Genomic DNA, 13,846 nt, shown 5'->3' on the forward strand with positions numbered 1-13,846 from the left:
TTAAATACTTGAAATGTTCATCCTTGCAAATAACCTTGGGGAGCCTGGGCTCTATAGGGCTTGTTTCTTACATATTCATTTGAAGACTAATGACTCCCATTTAGCTTTTTGAAGGGTATGGAATTGCAGCTTCTCCATTCTGCTGAGACCCTCACAGCTGCCAGGGGCTAAGCAGAGACAAAAGAGCAGGTTCATACCCTGGTCTACAGAGACCCAGGTGCATAGCTGGGAAGTGACTCTGCTTTTACTCCGTATTTACCCAGGATGCTGAGAGAGGTTGTAATAGGGATAGTGTTTCCAAGCTGGCTTTGTTCACCTTGTCTCCTCTGCCGCCTCCCCTTGGTTTATTGCAGGTGTGCCTTTTTGGGAACTCAGAAGTGTCCTTGAGGGATCACCTACGGTCCGGTGCTTCAGAGGACAAATTGGTTCAAATCATCAGAGCAGCAGTGGGCAGGAAAAAGAAACAGCATGCGGGTATGTTTATTGCATCAAGTAATAATGAAGGGCGAAGGCAAACAGTATCCTTTGTAGGATGACTCTGAACACTCGGTAGCAGGGCTATTCTGTGGAATTCTAGTGACTCGGGAGAGGACACCAGGAGGTTCCAGTAGATGAGGAGCATTATCTGCCACTGGTCTTAGTGAGGCAACTGGGAATAGGTCAGCCTCAATGTTCCAAGTTTACTCTGGAGTTTGGGTACTTTTCTGAATCTTTCTCACCCTTTTCTGAAGCGGGAGCCCAGGCTGTCTAGTAGCTGGGTGGATTTCTGGTGTCTCAGTGGCGCTGTAAATAGAACTCGGGAGTGTAGCTGTAAATGAGTACTCTCTGGAGGCAGCCCTGTAAGTGGCACCTCAGCTTCCCTCTTGAGTAACGCAAACACTCTGCTTCAGGCTCTGCTTAAACATCTCTGCTGGGAGCCAGTGTATGACAACAATGTAGTCCATAACAATAGTGCTAAAACACAGTCTTTATCACCCCAGTGCACAGCATGGCTTCTTATCGGTCCTCAGTCCCTCAGCCAGGACTGCCACCCCAGCTGCCTCCTTCACAGCGGGAAGGCCCACAGCCCCTCTCTGCTTCCTTGCCAAGGAAGCATCCCTCAGTCCCTATGACCCTCTCACCATTCCTTGGGGTCCAGTGACTAAAGCTACCGGCTGCTCTCTACTTTCCTTGAGTCTTCTCTGGTCCTTGGCTCTGGTTCAGAGCCAGCAGACAACTCTGGTTTAGGCAGGTCAGCCAGCAAGCCCTTCTAGCTGTTCCTCTGCCTTCAGCCTTATTTCAGGAGAACCACTTTCTGTCTCTGGCGGCTTTTATCTCTGGCCCTCTCCTCTTTAGGTATTACTATCCCTAGTGGTAGCCCTGCAATTTATGGTTAACCTGCCATCTTGTTCCACTTTGTAGCATTCTGTGATCTCCACTTTTTCTTATTCGAAATAGATAACACTGCAAGTACCAGAGCTAGATTGCTGATCCATCTAGTCTGATAGCTAGTTTCTCACAGTGACCAGTTCTGATTCTTGGGAGCAAGCTGAACGAAACTGCCAAGATACAGCTGGGTCTGCAGCACTGTGCTGGGGATGGAGAATGGTTTCAGAGCCCCTGTGGTGATGCATTTACAGTCTGAGGCTGGAGACTGGATTATTCCTATCTAAGCTGGTGGTGCTTGCAAATGATTGTATTCACAAATCTTCTCCAGCTGCCTTCAAAAATTCAGCTACAGTATGGAGCTGACCCCCTGCGGAGTGAATTCTAGACTCTGACTCAGTGCTGGGAGGACGTATTTCCTTTTTTTGTTCTAAATACACTTATACCATTAACTTAGAGTGGTTCTTTTGTTCTCTTATAAATCCTACTAGGCCCCTCACCATTGTTGTTATCCTTCTCTGGAGCTAGTAAATCTCTGCAGTGGGAATAGGGGGCTAAAGCTGAGTGCCCTGTCTCAAATGAGGGGGTGTATCCAGGCTTTTCACCTTCTGTCAGTCGAATCTTTTGTTGAAACCCCCGAACATGCTAATGCTTTTCTTGTACTACTGCCGGTATACACAGAGCAGATCTCTTCATGTCCGTAGGGCCATCAGCACTCTTCAACATATAAACTTAGGTTCATTGTCATTGTGCACAACTTGTACTTAAACACAGTTGGGTCTGCCACCGTGCTGTCCAGTAAACCTAAACTGTACCTCTGTCTGGAGTCTTTCACTAGCTTTTATGTACTAACAAGAACACTTTGAAATCATCAGCAAATAACAATTGGGTGTTCCCTTCTGCCTCCGGATTATTTGTAAATGCTGTACCAATCCTGGGAGCTCCCGCTATTAGCCTCCTTGTACTGCAAGGTGTGCAGGTGTACTGGGGGAGATACAGTTATGTGTGTAACCTTTTTACCTAGACAGTGAAATTCCATTGCTGCTCCTGAAGTATGACTGTCTAGCTAAGGTACTTGAATGGCTCCTGTCACTATAGTATCTGAGGGTATGTCTAGACTACATGTCTCTGCCGACAGAGGCATGTAAAATAGGCTACCCGACATAGTCAATGAAGCAGGGATTTAAATATCCCCGGCTTCATTAAAATAAAAATAGCCGCCGCGCTGTGCAGGCTCAGCTGATCGTCGGCACAGCGCGGCAGTCAAGACGCAGATCGGTCGACAAGAGAAGTCTTTGTTGACTGCTCCCTTATGCCTCGTGAAACAAGGTTTACAGGAGCTTCCCCTGTCGACCGATCCGCGGCTTGACTGCTGTGCTGTGCCGACAATCAGCTGAGCCAGCACAGCGCGGCAGCCATTTTTATTTTAATGATGCCGGGGAGATTTAAATCCCTGCTTCATTGACTGTCGGTAGCCTATTTTACATGCCTCTGTCGGCAGAGTCATGTAGTCTAGACATACCCTGAGTGTCTGCAGCTGTGACTGCCACACTTCTCAAAGGCCACATAAATACTATTATCCCCATGTTTTTTCCTGCTTCTAGCGGGGGTTTGGACTTGATGACCTCCTGAGGCCTCTTTCAACCCTGTGATTCTATGTATGGGAAACTGAGGCACTGGGCGCCCACATGACTTTCCCATGTAACAGGAAGTTTTGTGATAGAGCAGGGGATTGAACCTTGGTCTCCCAAATCTTAGGCTAGTGCTCTAACCGCTGGAGACCATCTTTCTCCAGGCAGTGTGTGTTGTTTGACAGCTGTCATGTGCAGAGAATAATTCTGGTTATATGAGACTTTCCGGGGAAAGGCTCTACTGTGTGATAGTTGCATGTTCTCTTCAGACCAAGTTTTACATTTTAATGAGTGAATTGTTTAATGAGTTAATTGCATTTTGGCCTCTCACTCTCTTAGTCTGGAGGTTAGGAATGGGAGGTTGGGAGGCAGCAGAAGAATAAATGGCATAAGACAAATGACTTAAAATGGGGTTTCCCCCCCAATCAATGTTTATGTACATTATTTTATTTCTAGGTATGTTTAACATTTCCCAGATGAAGAACCGGCCAATGATCCTGATCGGTGGGTGACAAATCAGTACGTAATACATATACGCCCTCCCCCACACACCATGGTTTTATTGGATTTAAGGCTCTGGGCCTTGGAAAGGGTTGAATTCCCTAAGCTCAATGTAGTTCTACTTCACTTAGAGCAGAGATGAAATGATTTTTAGAAATGCGGGTCATTTTTAAGACTATCAAAGAAAAAACGGAAGGGATGGAGGGGGAGAATTGGTGAATCGTCTATCAGCTTCAACCTGTAATCATGCTATATGTGGAATGGATCGCTTACATGGATGTTAATAGTTTTCATTTTAAGCTTTAAAAAAAATGCATTTGGTTCTGAGAGTTGTATATCAAGGCCTTAGGCTTTGGCACTGTCTCCCCTGTTTGCATTAAGCAAGACCAGGACAGTGATCGTACAGCATTTCTAGGTGTTTCTTACAAAACAGGATCTGGCTGAGATATTGGTACCTTGAACAAATTGTACCATAAACATTATGAATTAAACTTAAAGGATGCAGGCATCAAGTTAGTGCTGGCAAAGAATTCCTTGATGGTGAGTACTACCGGGTGGGATCCCTGAGCTCACTGGGGTGACACAGTTATCACAAGAAAATCCTGCTCCTTCACCTCACTGCCCGTATCCGAATCTGGCTAAATGGTTTTTGAAAACTTGGCATTTCATCTCATTATCATGCAAGACTCACTTGCATACACCCTGGGGTGAGTACACCACTTACTGTTTGCAGCCTAGTGTCTGTGGGTACTTGTCTAGCACCCAGTGTCTGAGCCCCTAATACATTACCCTAAACTGGGTTAAGGCTGGGGGAGCAATGAGTGTGTAGCATTAGTCCTTGTCTTCCCAAGGACAAGATTGTGTTACCCACCCTTTGCTAGAATGTTTGTCCACAAGTACCTTTGCGTTACCACAAACACAATTCAAGCTCTAATTCAAAGGAGGGGGAGGAACAGATTTCAAACCAGAAATATTCAGAATAGGCTGTTCTCCTCGCATGTTCACCTTAGTGATGGGAGAGTCCTCATTCATCCTCTTCTCTTCCAGCTGGGAATTTTTCAGTGAGGTTTAGCTTTGCTGATCTGCTAGGAAGGTACGAGCAAAGCGGAGCACTGCTGATCTACAGCAGCAGCAAGTTACCAGTGCATTGTCTCTATTGCCGGCATGGAAGTTCGTGGTCCCGCTCTTTGTCTTTTTATGTTGTGTGCCATTGGGTGAGGACAGAGGTGGGATTTGAAGGAAACTTGTGTAAAAGAGGCAGTTTGTGCTGTACCTCTAAAGTGCATAATTGCAGGGTGCCTCTTCCAGCTTTCACTTACCCAGTCATCTGAGCTCCCCTACTCAAAACTTCTATTTAATGGGACACTGACCCTCCCCCAGGGTACTGACTGACGCTCCATTCTGAGCAGCTTTAGTCCTCGCAGTTTGCTACTTCTTGGCCCATGAGGGTAGTGGTTATGGCAAGGCTGGCTGCAGCCAGCAGGCACATTTCATGAGACTAGCGCTAGTGATCTCGGTGCACCCTGTTGGAATCTTTCCTTTTGCAAATCCATCACTCGCTAGCAGCAAACCAATTAAGTCTTGATTAAAAGCGAAGGGCAGTTAACCTCTAGTCTCCTGGATCTGAATCGAGATACGTAGTCTCTCTCTCCCAGAGCCAGTTGAATGGCAGGACTGTTGTGCCTAGCAGGGAAGAGGTTAAATAGACAGTAATCTTCCATGTGAAGTTTTGCCCATGCAAGAGAATAGACCCAGTAGGGTGCAGTGTGGGGCTCGTTGCACTGTATGCTGTGCCTGAGAGAGACTATCAAGAAGCAGCGAAGCAGGTAGGGATTTTCTTTGCCTTGGGAAAGATGAAGCACCATGTGCCACTCAGCAGAGCTGCTCGGACTCCTCTGTGGACAGCTCTTGAACCTGCTGCTTCCCAAGCGTCCCACTTAAGAGAGCTACAGCAGCGGTTTGCTGATCCACCCACCCTCTCCTGAGCCCGTGTGTGTCTCAAAGGATTAGTGAAGAAAGGAATAGTGGAGATCTCCTTTAAAAAAAGTGCCTTGTTAAAAGACTTGGCCACTGCTTACCTCTTTGCCCCTTCTTCCTTTGGATTATCGTGAATCACTTTTATTGTGTACATCACGGGCTCCTTCTGACTTGGTGCTTGGCAGTGGGTGTTGTGGAAATGCCAAAGGAGGTTGGGGATTAGTGTGAGGGGTCGGGAAGGCTACCCCAGATTTAAATAAAGATCTAAACTGAGCTGGCAGAGCTCCTGGTCAGAGCAGAGAGAACTGAAGGAATCGGAGCGCCCAGTAACTAAGCCCGTGCACGTCATTTACTCAGCAAGAACTGGCAGCCATGAGGGAGGTTCCCAGCACAGCCTGTCTGGGAGCTTGCAGGCAATGCAGCGAGTGCTCTGTGGCCCAGCTGACTTTTGAGGGCTGCAGTTAGGAGCAGAAACTAGGAAAGTGAAATTATTCGACATACTTGAGAAGATGAGTGGCAGCCAGAGCTAGGGGAGGGGGTGGGCAGGATTTGGAGAGGGAAAACAAGGGAGTGAAACAATTTTTTTTTTAAATTAGCTTTTTTTCGGGTGAGGAAGATCTTTATTGTCCCTCTGTCACGTGAACACCCGAACATGACACTGTGCCCAACCCCAGCACTGCTAAGTGGGTCTAGTTAATACCGAGCCTATGAGTGTGGGGAACTGGGAACATTAATAAGGAAATGGAATTGAATTCCAGGCTTCCTAGGGCTTTTTGTGTTGTGTAGAAGGGGAAACAGTGCTCTGTTGGGTCCTAATTCAGATTCTTAATTGCAAGTAGTAGCCAAAGCTTTTGACTCCTTTTTATTTATCCCTCTCTTCAGAGTCAGCATTGAGATCTTCCCCACTGCTGCAAGATACCCTGCGGAATTCCCAAAGTTCAAAGCAAGGGGGCCACAGACCTGGCCACCGGCAAATGCTGAGAACAAGTTTATCCAAGCAGATGGGAAAAGCATTGAAGAAAAATGTGTTTACAGGGCAGCATACCCTGCCAGGATCTCGCTCCGCACAACAGCCGCTTGCAGCAGAAATTCTGCACACTCAAGCAAGAGGCATTTGCATCTTCCAAAAGTATTTGAACTCTAGCTCGGACACCAAGTGCCTTAGGACAGGAAGTTCTTCTATTACGCACACCAGCCAAATTGCTGTGGACAGTCCCTCTGGGGCAGCTGCTGCTGAAAACCAGTCAGAAGAAAAGGGCCCAGGATCTCAGTCCAAAGCCATACGTTCTGACTTATGCACCAGCGGACCTGGTCCCTCTGACAGCCTGACTCATGTTGACCAAGAGGGGCGGGTGGCCATGGTAGATGTTGGAAGGAAACCCGATTCCGAAAGGACTGCAGTGGCTAGTGCTGTGGTGCGCCTGGGTGAGAAGGCATTTGGGATGGTGCAGCAGAACCAGCTGAAGAAAGGGGATGTTCTGGCAGTAGCCCAGATCGCAGGGATTCAGGGAGCCAAGCTGACCAGCCAGCTGATCCCACTGTGCCACAACATCCCTCTGAGCCAGGTGGACGTGTCTCTGAGCTTGGACAAGAGGAAGTGCGCGGTGGTGATCCAGGCCTTCTGCTGCAGCCAGGGTAAGACGGGCGTGGAGATGGAAGCACTGACGGCTGCCAGCCTGGCTGCCCTGACTGTGTATGACATGTGCAAAGCGGTCACTCATGACATTGTCATTGAAGAGGTGAAGCTGCTGAGCAAGACGGGAGGGCAGAGGGGAGATTTCCAGCGTGGCTAGCACTTATCCCGGAACAGGAGCATCCCCACATGGGCACTGAGGGGCCATATCAGCAGTCAGACTGGGGAAACAACAGCCATCCTATAAAAGAATGTGACCGTCTCTGAGTGGCCAGGCCATCTTCCTGCTTGGTCGGCAATGGCAGATCACTAGTGTCTGGCCTACGGGAAACGAGGTTGCTCCTCCGTTCAGCAAGTCTCCGCATGCATCCATGACCATGCTTAGCAGCCTTGCTAGTAGCCTGGGCAGCGGGGCCAAGAGTTCAGTGAGACTATGGAGCCTCGCCTTGCTGCCATGGATCATAATTGAGGCTCTTCAGCCCTCTGGTATCAGGGAGACTGGCCGGGCTGCTGCAACCCATCCAGTGCTTTGACAGGCACTGGCTTCCCTTGGCAAATGAAGAACACAGTTAGGACAGTTTGTACGTTTGATCAGTGACTGTGGCTTATGAATTGCTCCTTTCTCCCCACCAAAATTGAAATAGGATAAAACGTCAGGAGGAGACAACGGGAGTCATTCTGGCTGTGTCTAGACTGGCCAGTTTTTCCGGAAAATCAGCCGCTTTTCTGGAAAATCTTGCCAGCTGTCTACACTGGCCACTTGAATTTCCGCAAAAGCACTGACTTCCTACTGTAAGAAATCAGTGCTTCTTGTGGAAATACTATGCTGCTCCCGTTCGGGCAAAAGCTTTTGCGCAAAAGGGCCACCGTAGACAGCTCAGATTTGTTTTCCGCAAAAAAGCCCCGATCGCGAAAATGGCGATTGGGGCTTTTTTGCGGAAAAGCGCATCTAGATTGGCACGGACGCTTTTCCGCAAAAAGTGCTTTTGCGGAAAAGCGTCCGTGCCAATCTAGACACTCTGTTCCGAAAATGCTTTTAACGGGAAACTTTTCCGTTAAAAGCATTTACGGAAAATCATGCCAATCTAGACGCAGCCATCGAGTCTTGGCCACGGAGCAAAGATTTTAATAATGGAGAGGGGTCCATCAGCTGGCATTATTCAGTTCAAAGTCAACTAGCCACACCTCCCACGCAACTGCTTGGCTCATAAATGGGTCTGAATAGTACCACAGCAAGGGGATGGGGGCTCATATCCATGAATGGACAATTAGATGTTGGTGGTTGCCACCTAGCGCTCATGGGCATGGTGCAGAATGCAGAGGGCTGCTGGTGTAGAAGGATGTATAATTTGCACATCCTGCCATGGTAGCCAACTCTTGAGCTGTCCCTGCATGTTCACTGGCCATTTCTGAGTCAATGTATGTCCATCAGAACCACTTCCCACAAGGTAGTAGGCCACTTTCCTTGCAGAGTTCTGAAGGGATCCCCAGCAGAGATACGTCAGGGCTTACTGTGCTGCCCCCCTCGAGCAACCATCAGGAAGTGCGACCAAAACTGGGTAGCCATGATAGGTTTCTGAAGAGAGCCATTATGGGCTGGCAACTGAGTGGCTCAGTTTAAACAACCTCATAATTTCTGTACTCTTAACAAGTTTATGGGCTGTGCCGCAAGGCCCCATTCTGCTCTTCGTGGAAGCTGGGGACAAAACTCCCCAAAATAGGAGCAGAATCAAGCCCTTCTCTCTCTTATTTCTGGAATTTGAATAACATCCACCTGTCATGCCTCTTCTGGAATTTGCATTCAGCCCAGAGAGAAAGCCAAAGCTAGGTCTTCCATCTCTCATACTGGTGTCCCTGAACTCAGTGATTCTTTGAACAGACAGTACCATAAACATCCCTTTGCTGTGTTGACTCTGCTCCAGGGGAGGAAATCCTTCAAGGGGAAATTGCAATAGGCACTTAAAAGACTGATTTTCAGGTTTCTAATGGAGAAGTCCTTGATGTTTCTGACTGGTGTTCTCTCTTGGTTGTTAAAGCCTGAACCACTTGAGGCATGTGCCTAGACAAGAATCTCCGCTTTTTAAAAAAAACAAAATTTCCTATCTGTCCTGGTGGCAGAGAAATACTTGCAAGTATGACCTGAATTCATCCTAAAATCCAGAAGGCTAATAGAAACCCTCTGCAGTGGGCTGGCTTGCGTAATGATTTTGAAACATTTGGGCTGTCTCTAGACTGCATCTCTTTTCTGTAAAAGGGATGCAAATTAGACACATCGCAATTGCAAATGAAGCAGGGATTTAAATCTCCCCACTTCATTTGCATAACATGGCTGCCGCTTTTTTCTGGCTCGGAGCTTTGCCGGAAAAAAGCGCCAGTCTAGACGCGGATCTTTCGGAAAATAAAGCCTTTTCCAAAAGATCCCTTATTCCTCTTAAAATAAAGAATGCCGGAAAAAAGCGGCAGCCATGTTTATGCAAATGAAGCGGGGGGGATTTAAATCCCTGCTTCATTTGCAATTGCGCTGTGTCTAATTTGTATCCCTTTTACAGAAAAGGGACACAGCCCTGGGGTTGGTAACTCAGCTCTTGAAATTGTCTCCTTATTAGGGATGATCTTCAAAAACCTGCACAATTAACTGCTGCTTTTGGCATGGAAGGAGAACAGACTTAGTAAAATATACTGATTTGTCATTCTCAATTGAAAAACAATTCTCCCTTACTGTCAAAACTGGAGTTGAAGGTTCTCCCCCCCCCCCCCCCCCCCGTTGAGAACAAACACGTACAACAGAACAGGGATTCCAGCTCTGTGCCATTGTGGATGTTAGTGCCACTCTAAGCTACGATCGGGACTTTGGCATGGACGCGCTTTTCCGCAAAAATCTAGATGCTCTTTTCCGAAAATGCTTTTAACGGAAAAGTTTTCCGTTAAAAGCATTTCCGGAAAATCATGCCAGTCTAGACGTAGCCCATGTGTTTAAAAATGAAGCCAGTGGTCATACAGGCATAGTGTGGAGGGAGAGTTCATCAGTAACTTTCTTTTTTTTTTAAAGGGGGAGGAGCTTCCCCACATACTCTTAACACTTCTTTGTTTTAACTTGTTTGCTACTGCTGTATGTGGTTTTAAACAGTCATCTGAAAGCCTTGCCTAAACCTCCAGGCCCCCAACTTTTAATGTTGTGGTTCTGTGGCTCAAGTTTCCAGCCTTTTGGATACCAGTGTCCCCTCCCCTTTGAGATGCAGAACAGAGGAAATTTTACAAACGGCCATATTAACCTTGCTTTCCTATTAAACCAGGGCTTTCAAGTAACTTGAAAGAATTCTTTCCTTTGCCTTGTGATTGATGATGTTGATACAGCCTGCTCCCTAAGATTGTTTCAAGAAACACGTTATCCAGCACCGAGACCCTACATGTCAGCACTAAGTACATCCCCATCACTTCAAAGGTGATTCTCAGGTTTAGTGCAGCAAACTGATGGCAGGGTCAGAATTAAAACTTTTAATCCCTCCCTTTCTCCTATACTGCTGATTGCCCGTGATTCTGCACTTTCCAAACCCCTTTCTTTACTAACTCAGTTGCAGGCAGAGTATCATGTTGGCACTGGGGAAGCACATTGTAGAGTGAGTTCACTTTAAGCCATAGCTAGCAGTTTGAAGTACAGGTTGAACCTCTCTAGTCCAGCAACATCTATGGTCCAGCATGATTTTAGGTTGCTGGATGTCCACTTACCATAAGTGTGGTCATGTTTCCCATGCTCCCACAAAGTTTTACAGCCACCAGGCCTGGCTGGCTGTGTTCTGTCCTGCTATTTAGCTCTACTTTACCCTTAAGTGTCTTCTAAGAGCCCAGTACACACTGGGGCTACGTCTACACTGGCACCCTTTTCCGGAAATGCTTAAAACGGCACAGTTTTCCGTTATAAGTATTTCTGGAAAAAGTGCGTCTACATTGGCAGGATTCTTTTCCAGAAAAGCACTTTCGTCATTTTCGCAATTGGGGCTTTTTTGCGGAAAAGACTACTGTGCTGTCTACACTGGCCCTTTTCCGGAACAGTTTTTCTGGAAGAGGACTTTTGCCCGAACGGGAGCAGCATAGTTTTTCCGGAAAAACACTGACAATTTTACAGTAGATCGTCATTGCTTTTCCGGAAAAGCAAGCAGCCAGTCTAGACAGCTGGCAAGTTATTCCAGAAAAGCGGCTGCTTTTCCAGAATAAGTGGCCCAGTGTAGACACAGCCTGGAAGTCTTGGTAATGGTGATAGACAATATCGACATCCCATGGTCCAGCAAATTCTCTGGTTTGGCACCAGCCAGGTCCTAAGAGTGCCATATAGACTAGAGAGGTTCAACCTATATATTTTTCTGCAGCTGAGCCACTGCCCAAAACATCTCAGTAATAGTAGTGGTGCCAGGATGCTAAGTTCCAAATTCCACCACAAAATAATGCTCATGAGATCTTACTGACTTTATGGGGCACTTGTGTGGAACCAGGTGGCAGATGCTGGTTCTGGTACTTTGCTTTAGAAGTAGCTGGCAGTGCGTGTTCATGTGGATCAGGCCTTTCATTGGAAGAGTGCTCAGATTAGCCCCTTTCTCACACAGCTATGTAATTTTTTGTCTACCATTAAGGTATGTTCAGCTTTTGTGAGAACTGGTCACAGAGGAATTGGGAGTCTCTAAGCACTTCAGGGGGATATGTACATTGTGCTTGAGAGCAAATCTCCCAGCCCACCTCAACAGACTTGTGCTAGCCATTGTAGCTCAGACTCTCTGCCCTCGGATATTTGAGAGAGTCTGACCTCCAACCCCAGTCGCAACATCAAAGCACTGTTGACTAAGTTTTAACACCCTTATGTGAGTCCTGAGCTGGTATGCTGGCTTCCAGACCCTTACAGGTTGCACTGTTTCAACTACAGACTTGGTGCTAAATTCCTTTCTTGCTTCTCTATCCCACACCCCTACTAGAGTATGCAGGGGTGGAGTCTTCCTTGTAGAGAAGCACTGGCCACTAGTTGACACTGCTCTGGGTTTCTCACCTGGGTTGGGGGCCTAGTTTATAATCTTGCATTAGGTTGAAGACAGCATTTGAGGAGCTGGTGGCTTCATTCTAGCACCCTCTTTTCATATTTAACTTTTAATTTAGCTGGGTGTTTACAGGAAAACATTTTTTTACACAATCAACCTGCAGGTGTGCTACACTACTCAAAAATGGATTTTTACATCTTTGAGCTCATGATAATCTACTCAAACGTATGGTTGGTTTGTTTTACTGTGAAAGTAATTTGCTTGCTGTATGCAACTCTTAAGTACCAACTTCCTTAGCAAACCTATAAAGCATGAAAAGTTGTATTTAGCAAAAGCATTTTTGGTACTTAGATTTTCATATATTTACTGTGAGATGTGACTAAGAGCCCTTACATCTGCACTGATGCAATGAAAAACTACATGCACTCTGGGTGCTCAAATACATTAATGCTGAACACTAGTTCCTGTTTCTACACTCAACAACACTGATTACTTGCCATCATGGCAGAGCAGCTCTACTAGTTAAGAATATTGGTTAATATAGCAGAGCTTGGGTCAGGTTTGGAAACACAGATAGGTCACTTAGACCTTGATCCTCCAAAGACTTTAGGCACCCAACTCCCATGGACTGGAGTAGAAGTTGGGTGCTAAAATCCTAGGCGGGTCTGGCTTCAGATAAGGTTGCCTATCACTATGGTTAAATCCCACATCACACCAGGACTGAAGTGAATATGCTGAGCTAAGTAGGGAAGGGACATGTGTCTGCACTCTGCCATGGCTACAGCAAGGTTGACTTACTTTCATGAGCACTTTTGTTTGCTCACATTTACATCTTTTTAAAAATGTACAGCCTGGTGTATGATGATTCAGAAAATCCCAAACACACGTGTCCTGCTGAGCGTTGACGAATGATGAGTTGGATTGAGTGACAGAGAAGAACATTTAAAGCGGAGGTGATGGCACATTTGAACACAAGGCTTCTCAGCCTCAGAAAATCTGCTTTGGTGCAGTAGTTGAGCTAACAAGCCAGGACCCCCACTCTGACTATAATTCCTGCATCTGGGAAAAAGGGAGCTAGGAAGGCTGTCTCTTAAGTGACAGCTCCATGTTGGTGCCATAACATTTTCTATGCCGGTATTTTGCTATAGATAGGTGAGTCCATCTATTTTATGAACAGATGTTACCAACAGGCACTACCAATAGTGTTTGCACCCTTGCTTCAAAATGTATTATCAATAACGCACAAGTAAACTGGGTCTATGATTTAGAAGGTTATTTTGCTCTGATGCATTTTTAATAAAGACTAATTGTAATGGAAATGAACTGCTTTGTGTAGGTTTAATTTTGAGTAAACATATGTCACCATTAAGCTTAAAATCCCTCTTTTATAGTTTTCAATTAGCATTTCTCTTCAGGAGACACTCTCTCATCTGACTCGTCTTGAGCTCAACTGGTAGGTTACAAGTTACTGGGTCACTGGCCATCCATGGTGCACAGATGAAAGGAGACACAAAGCCTGAAGAAGCAAAGGCTAAGGTGGTAAAATCAAGGGGAGCTTGGCTGGATGGCTTTTTTGTGGGGGGGGGAGGGGGGGAAGGGAAGAAATTGACTTAGCATATCCTTTTCCAAACAATGCTAAATTATCAAATATACAGGAATGCAGTAAAACACAAATGCTATTGGGGGAGTCATAGGCCAGACCCTCAGGCAGAGTAAAT

The 13,846-nt window shown here is 46.3% G+C and overlaps 1 protein-coding gene across 2 annotated transcripts in view; it reads left to right on the top strand.

Annotated features, from left to right (window-relative positions):
- Positions 1–13,447, top strand: part of MOCS1 (molybdenum cofactor synthesis 1) — a 53,660-nt gene extending 40,213 nt beyond the window's left edge. The window contains exons 9-11 of one of the 2 annotated variants that reach the window (XM_075925388.1): positions 354–474; positions 3,453–3,500; positions 6,357–13,447. In XM_075925388.1, the coding sequence (XP_075781503.1) occupies positions 354–474; positions 3,453–3,500; positions 6,357–7,267 (1,080 nt within the window). In that variant the 3' untranslated portion in view covers positions 7,268–13,447. Of the gene's footprint in view, positions 1–353; positions 475–3,452; positions 3,516–6,356 lie in introns of both variants that reach the window. The other variant, XM_075925389.1, reaches the window with a different exon arrangement.
- The last annotated feature ends 399 nt before the right edge of the window (positions 13,448–13,846 follow it).

Source organism: Pelodiscus sinensis, chromosome 3, assembly GCF_049634645.1.
Source record: "Pelodiscus sinensis isolate JC-2024 chromosome 3, ASM4963464v1, whole genome shotgun sequence".
Classification (NCBI taxonomy): domain Eukaryota; kingdom Metazoa; phylum Chordata; order Testudines; family Trionychidae; genus Pelodiscus; species Pelodiscus sinensis.